The sequence below is a fragment of the Euprymna scolopes genome, chromosome 38, assembly GCF_053919585.1.
Source record: "Euprymna scolopes isolate OS-2025 chromosome 38, ASM5391958v1, whole genome shotgun sequence".
NCBI classification, from domain to species: domain Eukaryota; kingdom Metazoa; phylum Mollusca; class Cephalopoda; order Sepiida; family Sepiolidae; genus Euprymna; species Euprymna scolopes.
Window position 1 is genome coordinate 59,700 of NC_136519.1, and position 19,438 is coordinate 79,137.

The 19,438-nt window shown below is 33.0% G+C and overlaps 1 protein-coding gene across 1 annotated transcript in view; it reads left to right on the forward strand.

The window, feature by feature from the left end:
• LOC145263020 (uncharacterized) overlaps window positions 1-19,438 on the forward strand; it is a 68,201-nt gene that overhangs the window by 28,446 nt on the left and 20,317 nt on the right. The window contains exons 6-13 of the mRNA XM_080119853.1: window positions 5,338-5,394; window positions 9,101-9,190; window positions 10,797-10,847; window positions 11,540-11,608; window positions 13,692-13,742; window positions 14,435-14,503; window positions 16,627-16,677; window positions 19,134-19,202. Of these exons, the coding sequence (XP_079975979.1) occupies window positions 5,338-5,394; window positions 9,101-9,190; window positions 10,797-10,847; window positions 11,540-11,608; window positions 13,692-13,742; window positions 14,435-14,503; window positions 16,627-16,677; window positions 19,134-19,202 (507 nt within the window). The remainder of the gene's footprint in view (window positions 1-5,337; window positions 5,395-9,100; window positions 9,191-10,796; window positions 10,848-11,539; window positions 11,609-13,691; window positions 13,743-14,434; window positions 14,504-16,626; window positions 16,678-19,133; window positions 19,203-19,438) is intronic.

The following is a 19,438-nucleotide window of genomic DNA, read 5'->3' on the forward strand; positions in this document are numbered from 1 at the left end:
TGAGTGCACACAACGCAACAAAAGTAAATCTAAAGCAGTTTCACATGGACCTTGAGACAGGGGAGGACGTTGCTGGGAGCAGGTTGGCATGGAGGAATGCTGTCCACGAAGGTGCTGCGCTTTATAGTAGTGACGTAAATCAAGCTGCTGAGGATAAACGCAAGCACAGAAAGGACAGATTATCAACCAGACACACCCAACCCCACCCCACCACCACTACCTTTATCTGCCCAAATTGCACAAGAAAAATTGGGTCTAGGATTGGGCTCTATGCTCACCTGAGGACTCACAGAAGCCACAACGGAGGACAGTCTTACTCGGACACAAGTGACCGCCGATGATGATGATGATGATGATGATATGTATATATATGTATATGTATATATACATATGTATATGTATATTGCGCGAGCCTTTCCTAGTCTCACACAAAAACACGCGTTCACATTTCAAGCTATATTACTTGTCATATACATACGCGCACACAAACATATGCGCCCACGTCCACACATACATATATTCACGTTCACATACATACACTCGTATTCACGTGTATATACACACACGCTAATGTACACACATGTACTCACACACGTGCACACGTACACACATAGATGGACGACATCACTTCCTTTCAAAGTACATACACACATGCACAAAAGACCACTGGAAGCAAGTATAAAAGAAAGAGCAATAAGTGGCTTCTTCCTTTTCGGCCCAGCTTTCGAGCTGGTCGGTCTATGGACCGACCGCGTGCCTCACACCACTTGCTACTATGTGGGGCAAAAAGCTAACAGACCGTACGTACACATTCTCACTCTTTCTCCCTCTATCTACTGCTGGTCCCTGAGAACACCTTCCCGTAGCTGACTGCTAACTGACGTCAACCCTCTATCCTTTTCTTTGTCTACCCGATGGACTGCTATTTCTCGTTCTATTACGTTACTCACTTCTCTTCCCACACGCGAACAAACGATAGTGACCCGAACTTGAGATGAACTTGAGATAAGTGATTTCAATTTTAATCATACTTTTTATTTTAGATTCAAATATTAATAACTCCATTTTATTTCAGTATTTAATTTCTGTATTTCTGTTTTATTAAATGCTAGCTTTTTTTCTCGTCCATAAATGTTTATTTATCTACCGAGTTGATTGCAAAAATAGATTACGAATTGTATTCATTCTTAGTTCGTGAGAGGGGAATCTATTACCATACTTTCCCTTGAACACGTCTGTTGGACTTTTATAAGTAGAATACTTAATAATTTTTTTTTTTTAATGGAGAGTAGAAAACGCATTGTGGATGCGTTATCGGCAGCTTTTGTTACTCTCGCTTCTTCTTATTTGTCCCTCAGTCTTCAATTTTTAATAAGTGAATTTTCTGACAAAGGGAGAAGAAAAAGCTGTTTTCTAGGTTGGCAGTATTTTGCGCGAACAGTTGGCAGAGATGGCAGAAATTTTCTGTTTCTATGTCTATCCTTGTAGCCATGTCACTAGTAAGGGTGCTGGAGGTAAACGTTTTGTCTGGGCTGACGTTATCCGCCTGATAGTCAGGGACCCGAACCTTGGATTAACCACTAAGGGGGCTGTCCTATCAGCAGGTGCAAAGTACTGGGGCTGCTGTATTGCTATTTGGTGAATGGATTCTGGACCATGCAGTAACTTCTGGTGGGGCCTCTCGATAGTGGGTAATTGTTACGGCTTTACCTTATCATTAGCTACAAATAAAAAAAATTCTTCGTTTCTTTTTCTCTCTTAGTTTCCCCTCTCTGTCCTGCTCTAAGTAAACCTGACGACCTAGTCAACAAATTCCAAAATTTCATCATGACAAGTTTCAAGAAAAAATACACGATAAAACCAACTTCCAACGTAGACCCCTACTACCATGTCTCCTTCTCCAACATCAGGGATCTACGTTCTAACCTTCCAGAGGTTGAAACCCAATTACAGGAAACTAAACCAGACCTTTTATTTTTAAGTGAAACTGGCATTGGATAGGCTATTTCCCTAGAAGAGTTCGCAATTAAAGGATACTCTAACTTAACTTCTAAATCTGACCCCCAAGATCGCCATGGGCATGGAATATGTGCATATATTAAAGATAGCTTTCCATGTAGTAGGGACATCTCCAGGGAAGATCCTAACTTACCCTATATGTGCTTCCGGGTTGCTTTAGCTCACACTACTGCATTTATATTTACTCTCTATCGCCCCCACAACAGCGGAGTTACTATCTTTAAAAGCATATCTGAGAAAATTGACCAAGTCCTATCTGCTTATCCTTCAGCTAACATTCACGTATGTGGAGACTTCAATGTTCACAACCTGGAATGGTTGACCCATTCAAACAAGACCGATGATAAGGGGAGGTTCTGTCATGATTTCTCCATTGCCTATGACCTCACTCAGATTGTTCAGGAACCCACTCGTGTGCCCGACAATGACGGCCAGTATGCGAGCCTACTAGACCTTTTTCTCACAACTTGCCCTGAACTATGTTCAGTTTCTGTTCTGTCACCTCTTGGATCTTCCGACCACTCTGTTGTATCAATTAAGATAAAAATGAAATGTAATAAGTCCCCAGATTTACCTCTCCATCGTACAGTATATCGATACACTAAGGCTGACTGGGATAGCTTCCGTACATTTATAACTGATCTACCTCTGCATTCCATGTTTAAAAAGGATGTGTCCTCTATAGTATTAGACCTGACGGAATGGTTAATTGTAGGTATTGACCGTTTCATACCCTCGAAAAAGTTTCAGCAAAAACCTAACAGCCAGCCATGGTTCTCTCCAGAATGTGCTGCTGTCATTGCGCACAGAAATCACTTTTTCCACTGTTTCCAACATAATAGATGTATGGAAACTAAAGCCGCTTTCAGAACTGCCAGCAACCATTGTAAGAAAGTAATAAAGAACGCAAGAGAGTTGTATGCTCAATCTGTTAAGTCCAAAGTAGCTGAGCAGCGGCTTGGTTCCCACCAGTTTTGGCAAATAGCAAACAGAATCCTGAACAGAAGCGTGTGCTCCATCCTATCTATTATCAATGGACCTGAGGTAATCTCGTCAGCATCAGACAAAGCCAAACTATTTGTCAAGAACTTTGCAGCTAATTCTACCCTTTGCGATCAAGGCCGCCAACCCCCAATATTTCCTTCTGTATCAGAAAATACGCTATGTGATATACGTATATCTGTACGTGATGTTGCTAAGCTAATCAAAAATCTTGATTCCAGTAAAGCAACTGGCCCTGACGGTATTCCAATTATAGTACTCAAAAAACTTCAACCTGAACTAGCGCCCATACTTACAAAACTGTTTAAACGTTGTCTTAAGGAGAATAGTTTCCCATCTCCCTGGAAAATTTCATCAGTATGCCCTGTATTTAAGAATTCAGGTGATCGCTCATCCACCTCTCAGTACAGGCTAATAAGTCTCCTGTGCATCATGAGTAAGTTTCTGGAATCTGTGTTAAATACAGAAGTAATCAACCATCTCAACAAAAATAACCTTCTTAGTGACACTCAACATGGTTTCCGTTCTGCTAGATCTACAGCAGATGTGCTTACAGTTATCTCTCATATGATTAGCAAATCTCTCGACGGAGGCAACCTTTCTAGGGCAATTGCTCTTGACATATCTAAGACCTTTGATAGGGTATGGCATAAAGGTTTACTTCATAAGATCTCTAGCTATGGTATAGCTGGAAATGTCTTCTCAATTATTAAATCATTTCTTTCTGATAGGTTCATAAGAGTATTAGTTGAGGGGCAAAAATCAGAAGCTCACAGTATTAATGCCGGTGTCCCTCAGGGGTCCATCCTGGGCCCAACTCTTTTCCTGATCTACATTAATGATCTTCCAAATCACATCCTTACATCATTTGTAGACATTTATGCTGACGACTACCATTTATGGTAGCACATCTAAGACAGTAAACGACTAAGTTCTGTCCAATTCTTTCTCCTCTGATCTTGAGCACGTAGTACAATGGGGAAAGGAGTGGCTGGTTACTTTTAATGCATCTAAAACCAAGCTTCTCTCTTTACATCATCAACATTCTGATCCCCATCTGGCATCAATTGAAATGAATGGCTCTCGTCTTCAGGAGGGCTCAAGTTTTGACAAGCTTCTGGGCTTGACCATTACTCCTGATCTTAAATGGAACACGTACATCAAATCTGTTGCCAAGGCCTGGAAAAATGGTGGGATCTTTCTATCGATCCGGTAGATATCTCACTGCTGATGCAATTCTCTATTTATATAAGAGCCAGGTACGTCCAAGGATGGAATACTGTTGCCACATCTGGGCAGGAGCTGCTAGAAAGGACTTGGCCTGCTTTGATAGAGTTCAAAATAGACTTCGTAGCCTCGTAGGAGATGTCCTTTTCTCTTCCTTGCAACCTCTATCTCACAGAAGAGATGTTGCGAGTCTGTCTCTGATGTATCGTTATTTTCATGGAAAGTGTTCGACTGAGCTTCAATCTATGGTCCCCCCTCTCGCCAAACTTTAACAAGAAACACTCGTCTAGCTGTAAACACTATCAATAATTCCCCCCACTCTTTATCTGTGCCTAAACCTAAACGTAGATTCCATGAACAAAGCTTTTTTCTTAGAACTGCACACCCGTGGAATTGTCTTCCGTTTTCCTGCTTTCCGGCTGACTACAATATGGTTGTGTTCAAGTCTGACATAAATAAGTTCTTGATGAGCCGTTCCATATAAGTTATCAAATTTAACAAATTTTCATTACTAAAGATTACCATATTGTCCAATTTATACTGTACACTCTTTAACCCTTATCCTTGAGTGGCCTCTTGGCCTTGATAATGTGGTGATGCCTATGTAAAAAAAAAACACAAAAAACCCACACATTTCCTTTTTTTTCTACAACACCAGTCCCGCAACGAATGATGGTTACACCCACGCAGACATGAGCACCTGTTATATCTAAAACATTCATTCTTTCAACAGTAAATAAACGACACGTTTATCTTATCCTTCAATTTAGTCTTTGTTTCCTTCAATTCCATTCGTTTCATTATTTTCTTGTAGCGAGTTAGGGAATTATTATATCCTGGTCCGCAACAATATATATATATGTATATATATATGTCTATATATATATATATATATATATATATATATATATATATATATATATATATATATATATATACATATATACATATGTATATGTATATGTATATATATATACATATACATATGTATACATATATATACATATATAACAAAAGCAAAAAAAACATAAAATCTTTAACAGTTAGTAATGAAAAGATTTTTTTTTACCTCTTTTCCACCTTTTTTAGGAACCATCGACCAGTGGGTACCGATTTGAATGCTCCTTGGAGAAGGAAAACAGTCCTGTAAGTAATTAATTATATTATCACCTTCTTTATACATCGTTTGTTCTTAACCTTTATCAATAAAAATTAATAATTTCTTTTTCTTTACTGAATTTTATTTTTTATAAAGACATCTTTATTAGTTTATTATCCATATTTTTTCATTATTCCGTGTGATTCACTGCAATGTATATTCATTTTTATTTTTGTCGTCGAGAATAGAGTTTAAAAAACCAGCATTTCTTCAGACTTTATGAATAAGCACACTTTTGGCAATGGCGCATTTTTTGAAGAGAAGGAAGGAAGGAAGGGGAAATCCCTAGCTAGAAAAGCATGCGAGAAATATACTAATATTTAAATGGGATTTTCCGTAACCACAACAAAGGTAGATGTTTCTCGCATGCTTTTCTAGCTAGGGATTTCCCCTTCCTTCCTTCTCTTCAAAAAATGTTCCATTGCCAAAATTGTGCTTATTCATAAAGTCTGAAGAAATGCTGGTTTTGAAACTTTTCAAACGACATAATGCTTGAAATTGTCGAACTAGACATGGAAACAATTGTAACGTAAATTGAAATACACTTTTTGTTGCCACCAACACCTTGTCTTGAAGTCTAGATTTTGCTTAAAAATATAACGGGACAATTAATCTATACAAAGGTTTCTGCATTTATTCCTAGTAGATAATTGTAACATAACATGGAGTTTAGTTCAAATAAGTGGCGTTGCTAGAGTAAACGACACACTGGTCCGTCTGTTAAAATGTCACCCCACTTACATTGTGTCACCATTGGTTTTGTGCTATCACACGGATCTCGCCCCTTAGATACGGCACTTTATATACATATATATATATATATATATTCTGTGTAGCTTAATTGCCATATATATATATATATATATATATATATATATATAAAATTAAGCTGAACGTCTGTGTGTGTGTGTGTGTGTGTGTGTGTGTGTGTGTGTGTGTGTGTGTGTGTGTGTGTGTGTATGTGTGTCTGGTCATGAATAGGCTTCTATACGGTTGACTATTTTAAAAAATTGATTACATATAGGGATAGAAGATGTATCAGGAATGGGTATGTTTGATCTGGCAGAACGGTGGTTCATTAAAATTGTGGGGTTTGCATTCGCGCCTGGCCGCCATAGAATGGAAATAGGCACAGACTTTAATAAAGACTTCTCATATCTATCTGCGTAAGTATACTTTGATATACAGGGTACTGAGATTTGGAAAATTCGATGTGATCGGTTTTTGGCCAGAAATTTGGCGATTAATGGGTCAAAGTTAAACGATTTGACCTTTGAGAACTCTACCAAACTCCTCCGACAATTTTGGATCTACACACTTGAAATTTTAGATATATGTTCCGTGGACATGAATCTAACTTAATAACTGGATTTGAGCCCAAAGCAATGAATTATAAGGGGTTAGGGTTAGGGGTCAAAGTTTAAAAAATTGACCGCTTCTTTTTTTTCGCTCAACATACACCTCCAAATACCCGGGCAACACCGGGCACCCATGATAGTATATATATATATATATATATATATATATATACAAGAACACAACTGGGCAAACTTGAGTCTTTGTACAGAAAAAATATCCAATAAATAAAATGTTGTTTAGTAAATCGTTATTTTTTTGCATTTTTACTTTTTTTATGCATTTCCATGCACCAACTAAAACATCCGCTGAGTCACAAGCTTCACATTGGTACCTTACTTGCCGCGGTGGTTTGCCTTTAGGTTGAGATAAACCGCGTCACACACACACACACACACACACACACACACACACACACACACACACACACACACACACACACACACACACATACACAGACAGACAGACAGTATGAAAATTTATTATATATATATATATATATATATATATATATATATATATAGATAGATAGATAGATATAGATATACATATACATATATATATATATTTATAGATATATTTATATATATATTTATACATATACATATATATATATATATATATATATATATATAGATAGATAGATATATATAGATATACATATACATATATATATATATATATATATATATATATATATATATATATATTTATAGATATATTTATACATATACATATATATATATATTTATATATATTTATTTATATATATGGCAAGTCATGTAAGTCCTGGATATAACTTTAAAATATATCCGATGGTAAGACCCCCACCATGCGGGCTTTCAGGAGTGTGGAGTCACCCCTTAATTGCTATTGCTCCCAGGTCCACACTGACCCAGAGTGGTTGTTCCTGTTAGTGTCCCAACTATGGGTTAAATAGAAACCGACTTGAAAAAAAACAAATATATTCTATAAAAAATTTCTCTTCATAATCACTGGATTCCGCATTAAATAACCAGAAAAGGGTTGATATGCCGTAAGAGAAAACAATCACCACCACCACCACTATGTTATGTAAACATGGAAAATGGAAATAGTTTAGAACAATTAAGCTATACAGAGGTGTCCATGTTTCACAAAAAGAAAAACACTATTCTTTGGATTCAGCACTTTTTGTTGTCCGTGCGTTGACCTCCCCTCTCCAAAATAAAAATTAAAATAAATGAAAACAAGTTTTGTTTCAATAAAAATAGCAGTGATTGCCCGAACGATCGAAAAAAAATTAGCCAAACGCGTGTATAATACGCTTTTTTTATTTCGTTTTTTTTTTTTTTTTTTGGGTAAAGGCACTTTATTCGCCTGCTTTTTTAATAATAAACGAAATTTTCGATTTACTTTTTATTAGGCGGGCGTTAATGTTCCTTTTTTAGGGCAGTTTTTTTTTATTTTCTAAAAGTGTGGCTGAAAGTTCGAATTCGAAGCGTTCAAAGTTTATAGCCGCTTCAAGAATATTAAAAACAAATATAGACATTAAATAATATCTCTAACTTTAAGTTTTATTAAATAACGTATTTTAAAAAAGATTAGTACCAACAATATGTGCCTACATAGTATGCAGTTTTTTTCTGTTTACGCAGAATTATTTTTTCAAGCTAGAAACTTATTGAAATCACCAAAATTATTTTATTTGGTGAAGAGTTTCTAGGGGGAGATAACTCTACGTCTTTATAATTCCAAATAAATTGAATTAAATATATTATCAATTAAATTGTTATTTAACGTTTATTAAGTAACAATTTTAAATAGAACACTTAAAACAATTCTTTCGCTAGAAACATAAACTAACAAACCGCTATTTAGTAAAATTGATTTTCCTTAATGCAATATGCAAATGAGATGACCTCAATTGTATATTTTGCAAGAATCATACTATATACAGAAATAAATGAAAGTGTAAAGAAGCAGATCTTTTTTGTATTTATTAATCAAATTGTGAAAAAAACAAACAAACAGGAATACGAATTTATAAATATTAATGATAATATCTACTTATAATAATGTAAGCACAATATGTTCTATAATTAATGTAAGCTAACTAAAATTCAAGGTAAAAAATTTCCATTAAATTTCAATCCGCAATGACTGGACAAGTACATAGAAAAATTAATTGACACTTAAAATGAATAGTTTTCAGTACATAGAAGCATGACTCCAGAAATACAGTTTTGTTCCAAAGGTTTTCTTCCAGTTTTTCTTGAGAAAATAAATAGAGGTCGGATATCATTTTAAAGACAATATCTATTTAAAATATGAAACAATGTTTTTTCTCGTTTCTAGGTTATTCAGGTAAAAACACGCAAAAGGCATGCAGCAGGAGATTATGGAGAATCATTCAAGTATAAAAAACTCTGCATCAGAGAGAATCTTGTAAGTAGTTATAGATTTTTCTAAATTTAATTTTCTGTTATATGAAGAACTTTTAAGCAGCCTTTTGCTTATATATATATATATATATATATATATATATATATATATATATATATATATATATATATATATATATATACTAGCAAAAGTACCCGTCGTTGACTGAGTTCAAAAACAGCCTACAGAAAATGGATTCTGATTTATGATAGTCTGATAGGTTATGAAAAGGAAGGGTTGTAAATTTTGGTTGAATTTGGGGGTATCAAAACCAAAGCAAAATATGAAGAAAGTAAAAATAGAATAGATAAACCCCATAGTTTATTATACCATACCTGTTTACACTGAAACACTTATCACAAAATTCTGTGGATCTATATTAAAAAACCTTGTTAAACTTTGTGACATATTTCCATTCTCTGAAGGTCAGGTGCGAACGAACACCCCATAATTTTATTATACCATATTTCTTCAAACTGAAACATAATTATCAAAGTATACTTACGCAGATAGATATGAAAAGTATTTATTAAAGTGTGTGCCTATTTCCATTCTATGGAGGCCAGGCGAGTACGCAGACCCAACAAGTTTATTTTTCCATCCCTATTTAAGTTAAAACATACCTATCAAAGTATTCTTATGTACATCTATATCAAAAACACTTGTAAACGTTTTTTTTTTCATTTAAATTTTTTTTATTTCCATACTTTGTGGACCAGGTGCGAACGCAGACCCCACAATTTTAATGCCAGATCAAACATATCCATTTCTGTGTCTCGATACATCTTCTATCATTATATATAATACGTTTTTTAAAATAGTCAACCATATAGGAGCCTATTCGTGACAACACACACACACACACACACACACACACACACACACACACACACACACACACACACAGAGCTTTATATTATATATATATATATATATATATATATATATATATATATATATATATATATATATATATATATATATTGTTGATTTATTCTGTAGTATCTTTTTCTTCATTCTTTTCACTCACCAAGTGCTTTTGTAAGAGTGAACTTATCTGGGTCAGCAAAGGTAATATCTACTAAAAATCTAAAATAAACGCATTTCTTCATTCATCTGGGCAAAAAACGAAAAAGACATGGAGGAGATGTTTTCAAAAATAAAAATGTTGCACCAAAGTAAATCCTGAAATTAATTATACATTTTTCAATTGTTAGCGTCCTCCACTTTTCTATCGGAGAGTAGATGAAATAAGAAGTTTGTCATAAGATCTCTTCTCCTCTTTAATGAGATTGGAGATAACAACAATATATATATATATATATATATATATATATATATATATATATATATATATATATATATATATATATAGCATATAGCATATACCATATACCATATATTAAAAAATATTGTGGTACAATTAAGCTATACAGAGGGTTCTGCATTTATTCCTGGTAGGGAATTGTAACATGACATGGAGTTCAGTTCAAATACTAATATTTTCTACTAAAAATAACATTCTTTTTGCGAAACCAAGTTAAAATAAACAGCAGAACTTTAAATATTGGTAACGAAAAGTTTTTACCCTCTTTTCCACGTTTCTTAGGAGCCAGCAAAAAGCATCGATAAACTCCATGACGTAAGTGAGGAAAGTTGTGTAAGTACTTTGATCATATCATCACCCTTTTCATACATAGTCTGTTCTTAAGCTTTTATCCATAAAATTTAATAATCCAGATAAATATAGACATTAAATTATATCTCTAACTTTGAGTCTTATTAAATAACGCATTTTTAAAAAGATTAGTGCACGCCAACAATTTCTGTCTGCATAGTATGCAGGTTTTGATAAACTTCTAAAAAAAGTGTACACATCATACTGTATTTATTTTTTAATATATATTTAATATATATTTTTAATATATATTTAATATATATATTTTTAATATATATGAATACCTTACTGCTTTTATATTTTAATATATATTAATACCTTACTGCTTTTATTCTTTAATATATATCAAGAGGTTAGAAAAAAAATATGATTATAAGACATAATTTAAAAGTAAATTCTCTTGAATGCAAATAAAACCTGTAGTTTTATTTCTAATAATATCTACTAAGGATAATGTAAGAATATTAAGTTCTTTAATAAATGAAAACTAACCAAAATTCAAGGTAATAAAAAGTAACTTTTGGATAAAAATATGAGCTTAAAAGACATAATCAATCAAATTTTCAATATTAGATTTTATCCCAGTTTTTCTTGAGAAAAATACAAAAAAAATAAGGGCCAATAAATATAATCACTACTAAAAATCTAAACAAACTCATTTCTTCATTCATCAGGGCAAAAAGCGAAAAAGACACAGACGGAATGTTTACAAAAATAAGATATGTTGCACCGAAGTAAATCCTGTAAGTAATTATACATTTTGCTTAATTCCATTTTCTGTTATATCAAGGAATTTTTAGCAGCCTTTTGCTTATATATATATATATATATATATATATATATATATATATATATATATATATGATTGTTGATTTATTCATTTTTTATACGTGATTCAGTGGTATATTTTTCTTCTTTCTTTTCACTCACCAAGTGCTTTTTAAGAGAAAATTATCAGCCCTTTGGTTATATTCTAGTCATCCCACATTTTGGAAAGTATTATTTGTAACTATTAATTTATTCACATTTAACCCTATATATATATATATATATATATATATATATATATATATATATATGTGTGTGTGTGTGTGTGTGTGTGTGTGTGTGTGTGTGTGTGTGTGTGTGCTACTTCTTCACAGAAGCTTGCCATCACTTTAGATAGATGTAGAGCATCCATGCATACGTAGATGTCTCTTCACACCAGCTACAAAATTGTTCACAGATGATAGGAGAACTTGCTAGTATTTGGTGTTGTTTGTGGTGGGCTTTCATACTACACCTTTGAGAATCTTGTCAAAACGCTTGCTTAATCGGAGACGAAACCAGAGATATTACTGCAATACTTGTGTGGTCTAGGAAGCAGCACAGCCTCATACAATTGTTTGTCATGCCTGACATTATGTGACCTTACATGGTTTACTAAACCGGTTTTAGACAGAAGATATCTACCACTAGCTGTGTATTTCAGTTCTTGTTGCATTCAGGCAGGAATTGCAGATTCATCCTGCTTTCTAAGGGCATGCTTCAATACGGCATGATTAAAATGCTTTTCCTAAAATTTTCTGCATTTTTCTGTGATTATTTTTCTCCACTTATTTCGATCTGCAGTTTGAACTTCGCAGTCGTTTTCAACAATCCTTAACAACTTGATGTTTTCCCTCAATACACCCTTAAATCTTTTCAAAGGTTTATGCGTCGGTATCTTTCCTACAGTTGTTTCGGTATCCTATTATCTCTCATTCTCAGTAAGTGTCCAGTCCCCCAAAAAAATCATATCAACTGTCCCACAGCCATTTCTGAACCCTGACTGGCTTTCAGGAATGATGCAAGGACAAATATACATAAGCAGTCGGTTCAACGGAATCATTGCCAGCAACTTACCCACAGCTTTGAGAAGTGTGATCAAATTATAGTCACCACAATCAGCATTCTGTCCCTTTCCTTTGTAAATTGGCAACAATATTGCATCCACCTAATTAGTAGCGACACGACTGTCGTGCCATATGTTAAGAATGAGACCATGCAACGCTCCAGAAATATTTTCACCATGAAAGATCAACAACTCTACTCGTATCCCATCTTAACCTGGTGCTTTTTCAGTATTAATTTCCTTGATAGTGCATTTAATCTCACATGGGTGGGGTTCACCATCATTTCATCAATAATTTTATATTGAGGAAAACTAGAAATCACTACTTCATCTATAACAGGTGGATTATCGAACAGATCATTTAAATGCTCCCCCGATCGTGCCATGATACAGTCTGTATCTTTTATCAGAACAGAGCAATCTTTAGGTTTTAAAGTAACTATAGATGAAGATTGTGGTCCATAGGTTTGTCTGATTTTGCTATAGAAAGCTTTTGCATCTTTGCGATCAAAATCCTTTTGTATTTCAGTGGACAAATTAGTCCACAACTTATTCTTCATCTGATGAAGTTTGCATTGTAGTTTTCCTTTTGCTTTCTTGTTAGCGTCCTCCACTTTTACTGTTGGAGAGTAAATGAAGTAAGATGTCTACTTTTTTTTACCGAGATTGGAGATAACAACAATATATATATGTATACATATATATATATATATATATATATATATATATATATATATATATATATATAATAAAAATATTGTGATACAATTAAGCTATACAGAGGGTTCTGCATTTATTCCTGGTAGGGAATTGTAACATGACATGGAGTTCAGTTCAAATACTAATATTTTCTACTAAAAATAAAATTCTTTTTGCAAAACCAAGTTAAAATAACAGCAGAACTTTAAATATTGGTAACGAAAAGTTTTTACCTTCTTTTCCACGTTTCTTAGGAGCCAGCAAAAAGCATCGATAAACTCCATGACGTAAGTGAGGAAAGTCGTGTAAGTACTTTGATCATATCATCACCCTTTTCATACATAGTCTGTTCTTAAACTTTTATCCATAAAATTTAATAATCCAGATAAATATAGGCATTAAATTATATCTCTAACTTTGAGTTTTATTAAATAACGCATTTTTAAAAAGATTAGTGCACGCCAACAATTTCTGTCTGCATAGTATGCAGGTTTTGATAAACTTCTAAAAAAAGTATACACATCATACTGTATTCATTTTTGAATATATATTTAATATATATGTTTAATATATATTTAATATATATATTTTTAATATATATAAATACCTTACTGCTTTTATATTTTAATATATATTAATACCTTACTGCTTTTATTCTTTAATATATATCAATAGGTTAGGATAAAAATATTAGATTATAATATATAATTTAAAATAAATTCTCTTGAATGCAAATAAAACCTGCAGTTTTATTTCTAATAATATCTACTAAGGATAATGTAAGAATATTAAGTTCTTTAATAAATGAAAACTAACCAAAATTCAAGGTAATAAAAAGTAACTTTTGAATAAAAATATGAGCTTAAAAGACATAATCAATCAAATTTTCAATATTAGATTCTATCCCAGTTTTTCTTGAGAAAAATACAAAAAAATAAGGGCCAATAAATATAATCACTACTAAAAATCTAAACAAACTCATTTCTTCATTCATCAGGGCAAAAAGCGAAAAAGACACGGACAGAATGTTTTAAAAAAAAAAATATGTTGCACCGAAGTAAATCCTGTAAGTAATTACACATTTTGCTAAATTCCATTTTCTGTTATATCAAGGAATTTTTAGCAGCCTTTTGCTTATATATATATATATATATATATATATATATATATATATATATATATATATATATATATATATATATATATATATATATATATAATTGTTGATTTATTCATTTTTTTATACGTGATTCTGTGGTATATTTTTCTTCTTTCTTTTCACTCACCAAGTGCTTTTTAAGAGAAAACTTATCTGCCCTTTGTTTATATACTAGTCACCCAACATTTTGGGAAGTATTATTTGTAACTATTAATTTATTCACATCTAACCCTAAATATATATATCTATATATCTATATATATATATATCTATATATCTATATATATATATATATATATATATATATATACATGTGTGTGTGTGTGTGTGTGTGTGTGTGTTTTTGCTACTTCTTCACAGAAGCACAGAAGCTTGCCATCTCTTAAGATTGATGTAGAGCATCCATGCACACGTAGATGTCTCTTCACACCAGCTACAAAATTGTTCACAGATGACAGGGGAACTTGCTAGTATTTGGTGTTGTTTGTGGTGGGCTTTCATACTACACCTTTGAGAATCTTGTCAAAACGCTTGCTTAATCGGAGACGAAACCAGAGATATTACAGCAATACTTGTGTGGTCTGGGAAGCAGCACAGCCTCATACAATTGTTAGTCATGCCTGACATTATGTGACCTCACATGGTTTACTAAACCAGTTTTAGACAGAATATATCTACCACTAGCTGTGTATTTCAGTTCTTGTTGCATTCAGGCAGGAATTGCAGATTCATCCTGCTTTCTAAGGGCATGCTTCAATACGGCATGATTAAAATTCTTTTCCTAAAATTTTCTGCATTTTTCTGTGATTATTTTTCTCCACTTATTTCGATCTGCAGTTTGAACTTCGCAGTCGTTTTCAACAATCCTTAGCAACTTGATGTTTTCCCTCAATACACCCTTAAATCTTTTCAAAGTTTTATGCTTTGGTATCTTTCCTACAGTTGTTTCGGTATCCTATTATCTCTCATTCTCAGTAAGTGTCCAGTCCCCCCAAAAAAAGCATATCAACTGTCCCACAGCCATTTCTGAACCCTGACTGGCTTTCAGGAATGATGCAAGGACAAATATACATAAGCAGTCGGTTCAACGGAATCATTGCCAGCAACTTACCCACAGCTTTGAGAAGTGTGATCAAATTATAGTCACCACAATCAGCATTCTGTCCCTTTCCTTTGTAAATTGGCAACAATATTGCATCCACCCAATTAGTAGCGACACGACTGTCGTGCCATACGCTAAAAATGAGACCATGCACCGCTCCAGAAATATTTTCACCATGAAAGATCAACAACTCTACTCGTATCCCATCTTAACCTGGTGCTTTTTCAGTATTAATTTCCTTGATAGTGCATTTAATCTCACATGGGTGGGGTTCACCATCATTTCATCAATAATTTTATATTGAGGAAAACTAGAAATCACTACTTCATCTATAACAGATGGATTATCGAACAGATCATTTAAATTCTCCCCCGATCGTGCCATGATACAGTCTGTATCTTTTATCAGAACAGAGCAATCTTTAGGTTTTAAAGGAACTATAGATGAAGATTGTGGTCCATAGGTTTGTCTGATTTTGCTATAGAAAGCTTTTGCATCTTTGCGATCAAAATCCTTTTGTATTTCAGTGGACAAATTAGTCCACCACTTATTCTTCATCTGATGAAGTTTGCATTGTAGTTTTCCTTTTGCTTTCTTGTTAGAAATATATATATATATACGTTATATATGTTAGAAATATATATATATATATGTTAGAAATATATATATATATATATATATATATATATATATATATATATATATATATATATATATATATAATAAAAATATTGTGATACAATTAAGCTATACAGAGGGTTCTGCATTTATTCCTGGTAGGGAATTGTAACATGACATGGAGTTCAGTTCAAATACTAATATTTTCTACTAAAAATAAAATTCTTTTTGCAAAACCAAGTTAAAATAAACAGCGGAACTTTAAATATTGGTAACGAAAAGTTTTTACCTTCTTTTCCACGTTTCTTAGGAGCCAGCAAAAAGCATCGATAAACTCCATGACGTGAGTGAGGAAAGTCGTGTAAGTACTTTGATCATATCATCACCCTTTTCATACATAGTCTGTTCTTAAGCTTTTATCCATAAAATTTAATAATCCAGATAAATATAGACATTAAATTATATCTCTAACTTTGAGTCTTATTAAATAACGCATTTTTAAAAAGATTAGTGCACGCCAACAATTTCTGTCTGCATAGTATGCAGGTTTTGATAAACTTCTAAAAAAAGTATACACATCATACTGCATTTATTTTTTAATATATATTTAATATATATGTTTAATATATATTTAATATATATATTTTTAATATATATAAATACCTTACTGCTTTTATATTTTAATATATATTAATACCTTACTGCTTTTATTCTTTAATATATATCAATAGGTTAGGATAAAACTATTAGATTATAATACATAATTTAAAATAAATTCTCTTGAATGCAAATAAAACCTGTAGTTTTATTTCTAACTAGCGAGTGGTACCCGGCGTTGCCCGGGTGTTTGTAGGGGTGTGTGATGTTAAAAGAAACCGGGGGGGGGTAGGATCGAAGCCGAACCCCTGAGGCGAAGTTTGAAAATAAAATCGGCCAACTAGAAGTGAAAGATGTTTGAAAGTCGTCGAGCGTTACGACGACGAAGATGACTATGTAAGCATTGTTATAAGCGAAGTAAGAAAAGAAAACAACGTTTAAATGAAGCGGGGGGAGTAAAACAAAAAAAAATAACGTAAGGCAAACGAACGATTAAAACAGAAAAACGAACGAACGTTACGTGAAAAATGGCTGAAATAATACAGGGTTCAATATTTAAATTTAAAAAATCGAAAAAAAAAATGACATCTCACACCACGTTTCGAACCCAAAACGTTTAGATAATGAACCGAGGTCTTAACTACCTGCGCTAAAGCGGCGTATATAATGTTTGTTCGGTTTATCAACTATTTAAAGTAAATCAGGTCACGACGTCATGACGTCATCTGACGCATGCGTTGTTGACCCTCCCCCCCTGTCTGTTTGCGTCTCTCTCTCACTCTCACTCTCACTCTCACTCTCTCTCTCTCTCTCTCTCTCTCTCTCTCTCTCTCTCTCTCTCTCTCTCTCTCTCTCTCTCTCTCTCTCTCTCTCTCTCACACTTCGTCTGCCTTACTCTAAAGACTGGAAAATGGCGTCTGGCTGTTTTTATTAAAAAAAAAAAACTTCGATCGTTAATATTTTTTGTAAGCGTATTTTTTTTTTTTTTTACTTCACATGTTTAGCTTGGCTTTATTTTTCGTTTAACTATCGTATCTACCTATTTTGAATGTGGTAATAACTTAGGTAACGTTGCCATAGTGTAGAAGTTCATAGTTTAGCTTTAATTAATTTTTTTTTACCGATAACAACATTTTTAAATTGTAAATTCAGACCGCCATTAGAGGTTGCTGACGTCAAGATCACGTGACATGACTCAGCGGGTTTTAAATACAAGTTGACCCAAAATAAACGGCCGCGTGTATACTTTATGTAGAAGAGTTGGCGGCCGTATTTTTTGGGGCAGTTATAAATCGATTTAAAAATATGTAATGTTTAACATTAAAATGTCTCTTTTTTGCCCCCCCCCCTGCAGAAAATCGATCAGTTGACGCACTTCTGATGGTCACTTTGGATCAATTTTTCGATATTTGTCGTCCGGAAGGTGGGGCTTCTATATGAGACCAAGTTTGTGAATTTTCGTTGTGTCTGTCGAAAGTTTTTAGCAGACACACAAACATACGTACATACACACAAACATACACATTTTCGCTTTTATATATATACTAGCAGGGCTACCCGGCGTTGCTCGGGACCGTATAAACAATGAAAAAACAAAAGCAGATATTGAACATATGTTTTATTCTTAGGGGAGAGGAATCTTTCATCTCAAGTTTTAGCGTTAATGACAGGTTTTTTGGGGGCCCCCCTCGAAGATAACTGATCAGTTGACCAACTTCTAGTAGTCCGTTTGACGTGAAATTTCGATATTTGTCATCCGGGTGATGGGGCTTCGATATGATACCAAATTTGTCAAGTTTGGTTCCGTCTTTCAAAAGTTTTAGCGTTACAAACAAACATACATACATACATACATACACACCGATTTTTGCCTTTTATATATATAGAAGATATATATATATATATATATATATATATATATATATATATATATATATATATATATATATATAGAGAGAGAGAGAGAGAGAGAGAGAGAGAGAGAGATAATATCTACTAAGGATAATGTAAGAATATTAAGTTCTTTAACAAATGAAAGTTAATCAAAGTTCAAGGTAATAAAAAGTAACTTTTGAATAAAAATATTAGCTTAAAAGACATAATCGAATTTTCAATATAAGATTCTCTCTCAGATTTTCTTGAGAAAAATACAAAAAAATAAGGGCCAATAAATATAATAACTACTAAAAATCTAAACAAAATTATTTCTTCATTCATCAGGGCAAAAAACGAAAAAGATACGGAGGGGATGTTTTCAAAAATGAAATAAGTTGCCCCAAAGTAAATCCTGTAAGTAATTATACATTTTTCAAAATTCAATGTATATTTATTAAAAATTTATTTTTCATTGTCCTAATATATCATTTGAAATACAAATCTCAGAATGAAAAGGAATGTAAAATTTATATTTTTAACAACACACATATACATATATATTATTATAATTAATAATTATAATTATTATTATATATTAGTGGCCTGGCAGAGTAGTCAACCAAAGCAGCTAAACTGAAGTTGGCCTGCAG